The following is a 12,799-nucleotide window of genomic DNA, read 5'->3' as shown; positions in this document are numbered from 1 at the left end:
CCATTTTTAAATTGAATTCCCTATAATTTTCCTCAAAATTTGTTCATGGAAAACTCTTAATTCCGTCTGAAATAATATTTTCTATTGATAGGCACTGTTTGATTTTTAAAAGGAGAAATTTTGATTCCAAATAGGCCCCGGAATACAGTCCAAACAGCCATGCATATATTAATTAAGCAGAAATCGTAATCATGATGAAATTTTCAGACGTTGTCTTTGATTTTTGCTCATATCTCCGTTATTTATGGAAGGATTTTTTGATTTTAAATGGGAAACTTCTCGAAGGCATGTCTGAAAGAATTATTGAATTACTTGGATCCCGAAGATATCTGGGATTTTTAGATAATTTCAACAGTCGCACAGACGAACAATGAAAAGATAACATTTAACAAAAATTATTTGTTCTGCGAAATTAATTAAAAGACCTATTCCGAAAATCTTCTTATGTTTATATCATAATGGATAACTTTTAAAATTTTTTAACAAAAAATGCGATTTATTTCTTTGCATTAAGTTCTCCAAAATACACAAATTCGTTACGTTTCATCATAGTCCAAAATTTATGTACATACAGTTAATCTCAAAAATAAGTATACAGATATACTGACAATTGGTTTTACTTAAAAAGGATATTATTTTTTCAATAATCAAAAAAGTAACAAACACATTTATTTATTAAAAACAATTATGATAATTATTATTCACTACTTTTTTCCGGGATATTTTGGTTACTTGAGTTCTCATTTAAGGTATAGTTAAATAGGTGCAAAATTTACGCCACAAAAGTAAGTATACAGATAATTTCAATATGTATTTGGCTTAATGATATTAACAAAATTCATGAAAATTTTACCTGTTTGAATGTAATTATTTTATAATAAAATATTCTCTACACTATAACATGGAAAAAATTCACTTCTTGTTCCGAAAAATTGAAATTTTTGGTAATTGATCTGAATATTATTTATAGGAGCATTTTTTCCTATTTAAGAACATCAGACTATTTAAATCCCCGGAGTTTTGGATCTGATATTTAATAATATTAAATAAAATAAAATTTTGAACTAGGATACGTCTTAATTTGTTGCTAGAACAAATAAAATGCCCGATCCATAAAACATGGTTATTGTCTCTTTGGAAATCTGAGGATTTGAGCACAAAAAATGCAACTCGTGGCGATATAATATTCGATTTCGTCTGTTTCGAAATAACGGTAATGAACCCATCTCTTCTTTTTGCTGTTTATTCTCTTAACTCAGAGCTTCCAAACAAGCGAAATTTTGTTTTAATTTCTATATCTCAAAGTGAAATATTTTATATTTGCTGAAAAAAGTAAACTTTTTTCGCGAGCACAAAAAATGCAACGCAATTAAATAGCAGTAAATTTATCATTTTTATTGCGTTTTGAATGAAGTTTTTTTGAAGACATTATACAATACGAGTATTACAGAACTATTATTAAAGCTCTAGAGGATAAGAATCCATGCTTGAAATTGGTTCTTTCGTTTGAGTGAAAAAGTTGGCGTAAATCGATATGAACCACGATTTCACTTGAGAAAAAGCATGGAAAGGAAAGTGATAGGTGATTAAATCACCTGATGGTCTTTGGAAGTGTTTAAAATGGGCTCACGAAAGAAGATAGTGGACGTTGCTAGTTGCACAAAGGATCATATGGGTGACTCTATTGGAGTTCACATTGCTTGCCTAAGTTTTAATAAAGTGTATTTGCTTGAAAACGTTTAACTCATCATTAGAGTCAAGAAAAACAAACCCCGTTATTTTGCGAAACGTATCAGCATTGGCCAAGTGAACAGCGGGTTAAGATCTTATGTGAAGACGTGAGCAAATAAAATTTATTTGGCTCCGATACCATAAATTTCTTACTATATAGTCTAGACAAAGACAATATATTCGTCTAATAATCACATATGTCGAAAAATCCATTTTAGAGTGATGCAAGAAGCGAGATTTTCGCAATGAAATAACTGATTATATGTCAAGCGTTTACAGTACCACCTGACCAAAGTTCACTTTTTTGCAAATATATAATATTTCATTTTGCGTAATAAAATTTGCAATAAAATATCGCCTATTTGGAAGCTCTAAGTTAAGAGAATAAACTGCAAAAAGAAGAGATTAATTGATTACCGTTGTTCCAAATCAGACAAAATCAAAGATCATATGACCCCGATTTGCAATTTTTGTGCTCGCTACTGTAGATGATATTATCAAAATTTTCAAGTATATGTTGCAACATGTTACAACATGTTGTATGTATGGTTTTTTATACCCTACACCACTATAGTGGGGAGGGTATTATACGTTTGTGCTGATGTTTGTAACACACAAAAATATTGGTCCAATACCCACCTTAAAGTATACCAATCGATTCAGAATCATTTGAATCATTTTTTGAGTCGATTAAGACAAGTCCGTCCGTCCGTCTGACCGGCTGACCATGTAAACCTTGTGCGTAAGGTACAGGTCGCAATTTTCAAGATAATTTGATGAAATTTGGACCAAGCACAGGGACGAAGCCTATTGAAAATGGTTAAAATCGGTCCATTATTTCACCTAGCCCCCATTGGACTTTTTATGCCATAATTACGTCAATGTAAACCTTGTGCGCAAGGTACAGGCCGCAATTTTCAAGATAATTTGATGAAATTTGGAACAAGCACAGGGACGAAGCCTATTGAAAATGGTTGAAATTGGTTCATTATTTCACCTAGCCCCCTGGTTTGGACTTTTTATGCCATAATTACGTCAAATATTCTTTTATCTCTCTAAAAATTGGCACAAATAAGTTTTATATAAGTATAAATTACACTGCAGATTTTTATAATGATCGGCCCTTATTTGACCCTAGCCCCCATACAAACCCCCCTTCAAAAAATATCTTAAACGTCTATACTTCCCTACTTGGTTATTACTGAATAAATAAATAAGTATTAAGAAATCGGAATTAAATTTCGGATTATAAGAACGTACTGATTTCAAAATGGCCAAATTCAAGCATAGAATTAAGAAAAACTGTTCTAATTATTTCCGGATGTAATAGGCCCAAATTTCAAAATTTCGGATCTAAAAGTGAATTATTTCAAAGTTATTGTGTACAAAATATTTTATAATAAAGTTATTTTATTCAAACAGGTAAAATTTTCATAAATTTTGTTTCATGTTTCAAAAAAAAAAACGAAGGTGTGAACGTGGTATCAAATAACAAAAATATGCAGAAAAAGTAGTGAATAATAATTATTATAATTGTTTTTAATAAATAAATGTGTTACCTTTTAAAAAAAATTATTATATATATATATATATATTATATATATATATATATATATATATATATATATATATATATATATATATATTTATATATATATATATATATTATATATATATATATATATATATATATATATATATATATATATATTTTATACATATATATATATATATAATTTATATATATATATATATATTATATTATATATATATATATATATATATATTATATAAATATAAAAACAAGTAAGAGTGTTATATTCTGCTATGCCGAATCTTTTATACCCACCATCAAATCACTGCCATATAATTAAACTTTGATATTTTGAAAATTTTATTATTACATATCGATATTAATGAGAACATCTGGGTTACATTTGAAAGAAGTGCATTAATGGGGGTTTTACTATTGTCAGTGCTTATTTATACATACATATATGGACAAATTCTCATAAAAGTCTGTATGTAGATTTCAGATGTAGATTTTCGGCTACAGAAGAGATAGTGTTGGAAAACGGAATAAATAACTATTGGCAACTCTATATTCCAATGTGAATATCGTTAACTTATTTTACTTTGTTCTCTTTTTGTCTTATCTTTTTTATTCATTCTATTCTTGTACTTGCCTAAGATAACACGCATTATTTTAAACTTTAATATTAATTTACTTTTGAAATGGAATAAAGACTTTTGTTATATTAAAATAAACAGGTTATGGGCCCAGAACAAAGTTCTGGTGAATATAATTAAAGTGAATAAAGTTCGGAGAATTTTGTTTATAAAGTTTTGGTCAACGTGTGGAAAAATGTCGTCCCTATATCAAATAGAGAAGCTGGACGACACGAATTATGATAGTTGGTGCATACACATGCGTAGTGTATTAATACACAATGGCTGGTGGAAGCATGCAAATGGGGTTGTTAAGGTCGAGGATGCTAAGACTGATAAGGATCGAGAAGCGTGGGGAGCAGAAGATGAAAAAGCGCTCGCTACAATAACGCTTTGTATAAAACCATCTCAACTGAACTTAATAAAGAATTGCTTGACATCACGAGATGCCTGGGTACGTTTGGAGGAGACTTACAAGCCGAGAGGTCCACTTCAGAAGGTGTCTCTATACAAAAAGTTGGTGAACCTTACAATGGCTGGTGGAGGAAATGTAGGTCAGCATATTAATAATTTTACGGAGTTAGCAGAAAAGCTGGCGGAGACGGGAATTGTCATCCAAGATGAACTCCTGATTATAATGCTTCTTTCCAGTTTACCAGATGACTATGAGAATTTTGTTATAGCAATTGAAACACGCGATGTCTTGCCTAATTTAACAACCGTTAAACAGAAAATTCTCGAAGAGGGAGATAGACATAAACAGAAAATTGATCGCGAAGAGGCAACAACAAGTACACAACAAATTTTTTCTATGAAAACTTTTCGGAGAGAGAATAAAGCGAAGAAAAATAACAGACAGAACAAAATGAAAGGCAAATGCTTTAATTGCGGCGAATTGGGTCACTATGCCAATAAATGTGGAAAACCTGCAAAGGCGCAAAAACAACATCTATTACATATACAATCACAGAAAAAGCAGAATACAAGAAACATACAATGGTGCGTAGACAGCGGGGCAACTTCACACATGTGCTATAAGCGGGAAATTAGATTCGAAGCCGATAAGCATATTATGGCCAAAGGCAAAGGTGACGTAGAGACAGTGATTAATGGTAAGAAGATTAAATTCCAGGATGTTTTGTATTCTCCAGAATTGAATATGAATTTCATTTCTGTTGGCCGAGTTGTGGCTAATGACTTGATTGTGGTTTTCGATTCGACGTCTGCTGTTGTGAAAAGTTTCGATGGAGAAATTATTCTAAAGGCCTTTAAGCACAATAATTTATTTTTAATTGAGGATCAAGTCGAACAATTATATGCAGCTATTGAAATTGGTGAACTGTGGCATAACAGACTTGGCCATTTGAATTATAATTCTTTGTGTGATATGTCGAAAAGCGAAATGGTTAAGGGTATAAATTTGAAGGAAGGTGTACCATCAGCTCGATGTAAAACGTGCATGACTTGCAAAATTCATGTAAGCCCATTTCCTCAAGAGTCAACTACACGGTCATGTGACTTATTGGAAGTTATACACAGCGATGTATGCGGTCCATTTAGAGTGACTTCATTCGGTGGTGCACGGTACTTCGTCACATTTATTGATGACTTCTCGAGAAGAGTTTTTGTATATTTTCTCAAAGCCAAGAGTGAAGTTTTTAAAACTTTCAAGATTTATAAACAGCATGTTGAGAAACAAACTGGACGAAAAATCAAAATATTACGAAGCGACAATGGCCTGAGTACGTTAACAAGGAATTTGACAACCTTTTGGAAAGTGAGGGTATAGCAAGGCAATTAACTGTCCCTCACACACCACAGCAAAATGGTGTTGCGGAACGAGCCAATCGAACGTTGGTGGAAATGGCTCGCTCCATGATGGTGCACAGCGGTGTTCAACAAAGTTTATGGGCAGAAGCCGTAAATACGTCCGTATATCTACGCAACAGATGTCCTACGAAAATACTTGGCGATAAGACGCCATATGAAATGTGGTTTAACAGGAAACCAAATCTTCAACATCTCAGAACGTTTGGGTCCTTTGCAGTGGCATTAAATAAGGGTGATAAAAGTGGTGGAAAATTTGAGGCAAAAGGGGAAACTTATATAATGGTTGGTTATTCCCAAGTCGCGAAGGCATATCGACTATACAACAAGAATACCCGTAGTGTAATCGAACGTCGTGATGTCATATTCGAGGAGAATGATTTAGACAGCGATGACCCTCACGAATCTACACCAAAGGCAGCGGAAGACTATTTAACAATTGTTATTGATAATGGCAAACAACAAAATGCGGAAAATTCCGAGGATATAATTATAGAGTCAACCCCTATCCCAACCGATTGCGACGAATCCGATGCGGAAGAGTTTGTAGGATTCCAAACAGCTGGTGAAAGTGAAGAGGAATCAGAGTCCGAGAATCAGAAGGAGACCCGCAGCAAACCAAAAATTGTTAGCACGGGTAAGCGGGGAAGACCACGTAAAGAGAAGTTGAATAGCATGATACAGGAAAGCGTCCCACCACTGTTGAAGAAGCTATGAGTAGCCTTAATCGGAAAAATTGGTGTGAGGCAATGCAGACGGAAATGTCGTCCTTGGAGAGGAATGAAACCTGGTCGTTGGTTGATCTACCCGGTGGAGCACGTATCCTCGATTCAAAATGGGTATTTGCCCTTAAAAAGGACGAGAATGGATGCATAGAACGTTTTAAGGCACGTCTTGTAGGTAAAAGCTGTAGCCAGAGATTTGGCATTGATTACGAGGACACATTCTCACCTGTTGCGAGGTATTCAACCATACGCTTGATTATGGCACTAGCTGTTGAATGGAAGATGCATTTGCACCAAGTTGACATAAGTTCGGCTTATTTGAATAGTGATATACATCATGACCTTTATATTCGTCAACCAAAGGGTTTTGTTGACCGGAAAGGAGTGGTACGAAAAACTGGACTTTGTTCTCAGGAAGATTGGTTTTGAACAGTGCGTTAACGAACAGTGTCTTTATAAAGCCACGATGGAAAATGAATTGGTGTTGGTAACTGTTTACGTCGATGATCTTATAATTGGATGTAAGAATAAAAACCAAGTCTTAGCTGTAAAGCATTTATTGGCGAATGAATTCCCTGTAACTGATAAGGGTGTACTACATCATTTTCTTGGAATTGAAATCGAACGTGTCAATGAAACTGGCACAATTTCTATTTGCCAGTCGCAATACATAAAGGATTTACTCCAGGAGTATGGGATGGAAAATTGTAAGGCCGTTGCAACCCCACTCGAAACTAATCATCAGGTAAATTGTACTGGACAAAACTGCAAGGAAATACCTCAACGTGATTACCAATCCATAATTGGAGCCCTCATGTATCTTTCGATAACAACGAGACCTGACATTCTTCATTCTGTGGCCAAACTAGCACAGAGAAATTCGAACCCACATGAGGAACATATGCAAGCTGTGAAAAGAATATTACGTTACCTTAAAGGCACGGTTAATATGAAACTTGAATACACGGCGGGTGAAACATCTATTGAAGGTTTTGTGGACGCAGATTGGGGTGGCGATAACCTTGATCGGAAATCATATACCGGTTTCGTATTCTTCATTGGAAATTGTCCGGTATCTTGGCAGTCTAAGAAGCAGTCTTGCGTGGCACTAAGCAGCACAGAAGCGGAATATATGGCCCTGTCAGAGGCGGCGAAAGAGGCAATTTACTTAAAACGCATTTTGGAAGAAATCGGATATACATCAGATGATCCCGTCATGCTCAATGTTGATAACCAAGGCGCGGAAAGATTAGCATCTAACCCCGTTTACCATAAAAGGACGAAGCATATTGATATTCGTTTCCATCATGTCCGGGAGGTTGTAAAAAATAAGGATGTCATCTTGAACTACTGTCCATCAGCGGAAATGATTGCTGACGTATTGACGAAGAATTTGGCGAAGACAAAACACAATTATTTTTTGAAATTAATGAAATTTGTTTAAAGAATATATTTATAATTTTTGTATTTTGAACGTCATTCACATTGAGAAGGAGTGTTGGAAAACGGAATAAATAACTATTGGCAACTCTATATTCCAATGTGAATATCGTTAACTTATTTTACTTTGTTCTCTTTTTGTCTTATCCTTTTTATTCATTCTATTCTTGTACTTGCCTAAGATAACACGCATTATTTTAAACTTTAATATTAATTTACTTTTGAAATAGAATAAAGACTTTTGTTATATTAAAATAAACAGATAGAGATATTAGCTTGCACAAAACTAGTTTATGCCGAATTTCATAAATCTACTAGTATTTTTAAGCCAGTACTGAGCTTTAAAGTCATTTTCTGAAGGGGCCTTATATGGGGGTAGCGTCAATTATAGACCGATCTTCGTAAAATTTTGTAGAATGATCTTGGTTCCTACAAGTCATGTTTATATCGTATTTCATCGCTTTACTCATTTAATATAGCCCAGTAATTAAGTTTTTGATGGGGACATTATAGATCTATCCACATAAAATTTGGTGAAAAGGTTTTGGATCCTAAGATACTTTTTGTTTTCTTAAGGGGACCTTATATGGGGGGTAGGGCCAACTATGGACCGATCTGCATAAAATTTGGTAGAGAGATATTGCCTCGTATAAAACTAATTTTTGGGAAATTTCATCGCTATACTCGTATTTTGAAACCTGTAATGAGCGTTAAAGTAATTTTATGAAGGAGACCTTATATGAGGGGTAGGGTCAATTATAGACCGATCCACATAAAATTTCATAAAGAGTTTTTGGCTAGTAAGACACTTATGTCAAATTTCATCGCTATACTTGCTTGTTTAAGCCGGTAATGAGCGTTAGTCATTTTCTGAAGGGGACCTTATATGGGGGGTAGGGTCAATTATGGACCGATCCACATCGATTTCCGATTTCATCTCAATATCTCTTATTTTGTGGACGCTATCGTGTCAACAACAGACAGACGGGTGGACATAACTAGATCGTCTTAGAATCTTACGAGGTCCCAAAATATATATATTTTTTTAGGAAAGACGAAATCAATATACCCCCCAACTTTTTTGACGGTGGGTATAAAAATTACCAAAAAGTCTCTCCTAGTCAAGGCCCAAGATGCTAAATTTCATGCTTCTAGGTTTAATATTATAGAAATTTCAAAAAGTACCTTTTGAAGTACCAAAAGTCCCCTTTTATGTGTTCTGGGCTAAACCGGGCTCTACGTACTTAATTTCATGTTTCTAAAAGTGCCAAAAAGTCCTTTTTTATAGGTTTATAGGTATTATAGAAAATTCAAAAAGTACATTTTGTAGAACGAAAAAGTACCAAAAAAGTCCCCCTTTATAGGACCTTACCCAGTCGAGGCCCTACATGCTAATTTCATGTTTCTAGGTTCAATATTATAGAAAATTCAAAAAGTACCCTTTGTAGAACGAAAAAGTACCAAAAAGTACCTTTTCATAGGTTCTTACCTAGTCAAGGTCCTACATTCTAAATTTCATGTTTCTAGGTTCAATATTATAGAAAATTCAAAAAAGTACCTTATGTAGAACGAAAAAGTACCAAAAAGTGCCCTTTAATGTGTTCTCGTCTAATCCGGGCTCTACGTACTTAATTTCATGTTTCTAGCCAATAACAACGTAACGTAACGTCATGTTCATTCTTTGATTTGTGTTTATAAACAAGAAACCACAATAAAAAAAATTTACAGTTTGATACTGTTTGATTTTGTTTGTTTATTGCTTTGTATAAGCATGCACGAAAAATGTAAATTTTTCATGAAATTTTCAGAGGTGGTGTCGGATTTGTACTCATATGTTCGTTATTTATGGACTGATTTTAAATAGCGTTCTATTCGATCGTATTTCCAATAGAATTATTGAAAATTCGGATCTCGCAGATATCTGGGGTCTTCTGAAAACTGATTTCGACATACACACAGACAGACATGGCTAAAACGACTCCGCTATCTATAAGGATCCAGAATATATATACTTTATAGGGTCGGAAAATTATATTATAGAAATTACGAACGGAATGACAAACTTATATATACCCTTCTCACGAAGGTGAAGGGTATAAAAATGAAATTCAACAAAACAAAAAGAACTCTTACCACTAGGCCATCATTACCAGGACCGGACCCTACAAAACCACAAAGAAAAGAAAAAATGATGTCTAAAAAAAGAAGTAAAGAAACTAACGAATACAAAAACAAACTATAAACAACAAACTTAAAGAACTAAACAAAAATGAAGGCATGTTCATACACAAAACAAATCAACATTTTAAAAACAACGAGGTCCACATACAAACGAAAATACACTCGCAACAAAACTCCGATGCCGCTGATGATAGTCAGAGGGAGCGGTGTGAGACTAAGTTTCAGCGTGACCAACGTGGGGAACTCCCACACCCTAAGATTCTATCAGCCGGGCATTAACACTTGACTATATCCAATGGAGGCAATTTGGGTATCACAATCCCAACAGATGTCCCAATAAATCAACTAATATCAGGAAAAATGATGCAATAAAAAAAACTAACGATGTGAACGTTCAAGAACATTCAGGTGCTCAAATGATTTAACTCAATTAAGTGTTAAACAATATTAAATCAAAGACATAGAAAAGTGTCAATATTAGGACGATAACATGTATACCGTTTACTTTCATTGTTTTCTTAACCTAATATTGCACTTAAAAAACTATATCACAGATAAAAATATTATTGCACTTAAATTGGTTAATCTTTCCCTACAAAAGAAGTAAACAAAACAAAAACGTAGAAGTCTTAGTAGATTTCACCACAAAACCGTAATATAAATAAATCTAATACAATATTAGGACAAAACATAAAAAAATTAAAATATAATAAAAAATAAATAAATAATTAATTCTATTCTAATATTGCACTATATAAAATATCACAGTCCTGGAAAAATCTCAATATTGCACTCAGTTATTTTTCTATCTATCCACTTAGATTTTGACATACATCAATCGATTATTTACTTTTTTCTATTCATTAAAAAATATATTTGCAAAACAAAAAGGAAAATTATTTCATTTTAACAAAAAATGCAAATCATAGTTTTTTGCTGTGTATTTTAGTAGAAAATACACAGCTGAATAAAACCAAATACATCTACACACACGTGTAGATCTTTTTCTATATACAGTGTTGTTTTTGCTTTTATAACAATTTTTTAATGAAATTTTCAGAGGTTGTCTCCGATTTTTGCTCATATCTCCGTTATTTACCGACCGATTTTGCTGATTTAAAATAGCGATCTTCTCGAAAGCATGTCTAATAGAATTATTGAAGATTCGGCTCTCGCCGATGTCTGGGGTCCTCTAAAAACTGATTTCAACAGACAGACAGACGGACATGGCTTAATCGACTCCGCTATCTATAAGGATCCAGAATATATATACTTTATAGGGTCGGAAAATTATATTATAGAAATTACAAACGGAATGACAAACTTATATACCCTTCTCACGAAGGTGAAGGGTATAACAACAACCCTAACCGAAATAAAACACAAAATACACAAGGCATCTAAACCAACAGACATCTAAACATACATAACGAAGAACACAGAAAAACAAAAATAACAACGCAATGACGCCAACAGCATCCAAACCAAGGGTGCCCAAGCCCTATGCGCTTGGTACTCTTTTGTTTTTGTAAATGCGCTTAGCTATAGACAGTGTGTTTTCTATACACTTATATGCGCTTTATACTAGCAATACCTTGTTGTTGTTCTTAACAGTATACAAGCAAGAGTAAAACAACAACACTTTCGTATTCATTGCTGGTAAACATTGACGAGACGTAGATTTTGTTTTTGTTTATCGTAAAAAAATTTTAAAAAGCACTTGGAAAAAATTTGTGTTAGTTTTAAATTTTTGCTCATATCTCCGTTATTTACCGACCGATTTTGCTGATTTTAAATAGCGATATTCCCGAAAGCATGTCTAATAGAATTATTGAAGATTCGGATCTCGCCGATATCTGGGGTCCTCTAAAAACTGATTTCAACAGACAGACAAACGGACAGACAGACAGACGGACATGGCTTAATCGACTCCGCTATCTATAGGGATCCAGAATATATATACTTTATAGGGTCGGAAAATTATATTATAGAAATTACAAACGGAATGACAAACTTATATATACCCTTCTCACGAAGGTGAAGGGTATAATAAGTTAGATTTCTATATTCGGCTGTGCCGAATCTTATATACCCTTCACCAAGTTTAAAAAAAATGTTTTTATTTATTTTGTATCTCTGCACACATGTCACACATAACATACACACAAACAAATATAAACTGTAGCAGAAAGAAATATTAACCGTTGTACTGTGTTACCACTGTCAAACTGTATTACCGCCATCAAACAAATATGAGCTGTATTACCAACATATTACTGCTTTATCTCCTTGTTGTTTTTTATGCTTTTATTTATAATTTGTTATTTATGGACCGATTTTGCTGATTTTCAATAGGAAACTTCTCGAAAGCATGTCTGACAGAATTATTGAAGATTTGGATCTCGAAGATATCTGGAGTCTTCAGAATATATATACTTTATATTGTCGGAAAATTATATTATAGAAATTACAAACGGAATGACAAACTTATACAGTGATAGACAATCGTTTGTACGCAACATGTTTTTTTATTTTTAAAGCCATTTTTGGGTTTATTGTAAAACTTCTTTTGAGTGAGTATTGGGGCATAGATATAAAATTAATATATTTTATATCCATACGAATTAGAAATATTTTATCAAAATGTCAAAAATTAGGATTATCTTGAACAAGTTTTTTTAAATTTCCTAATAGATGCTCATGCTGTATTAAAAATAGCATAAAAC

The 12,799-nt window shown here is 33.4% G+C and overlaps 1 protein-coding gene across 1 annotated transcript; it reads left to right on the top strand.

The window, feature by feature from the left end:
- The first annotated feature begins 6,918 nt into the window (after nucleotides 1-6,918).
- On the top strand, nucleotides 6,919-8,127 carry LOC124420524 (secreted RxLR effector protein 161-like). The gene is made up of 2 exons (XM_046953554.1): nucleotides 6,919-7,690; nucleotides 8,123-8,127. Exons 1-2 carry the CDS (start codon nucleotides 6,919-6,921, stop codon nucleotides 8,125-8,127), a joined length of 777 nt encoding a protein of 258 aa, XP_046809510.1.
- The last annotated feature ends 4,672 nt before the right edge of the window (nucleotides 8,128-12,799 follow it).

The sequence above is a fragment of the Lucilia cuprina genome, chromosome 6 (genome assembly GCF_022045245.1).
Source record: "Lucilia cuprina isolate Lc7/37 chromosome 6, ASM2204524v1, whole genome shotgun sequence".
NCBI lineage: Eukaryota > Metazoa > Arthropoda > Insecta > Diptera > Calliphoridae > Lucilia > Lucilia cuprina.
The sequence above is the reverse complement of the archived record's forward strand: the minus strand, read 5'-3'. Positions and strand labels throughout refer to the sequence as shown.

Bases quoted from the DNA above. Each gene is read 5' to 3' on its own strand.
- LOC124420524 (XM_046953554.1), top strand. From the start codon at position 6,919: ATGGAAAATGAATTGGTGTTGGTAACTGTTTACGTCGATGATCTTATA.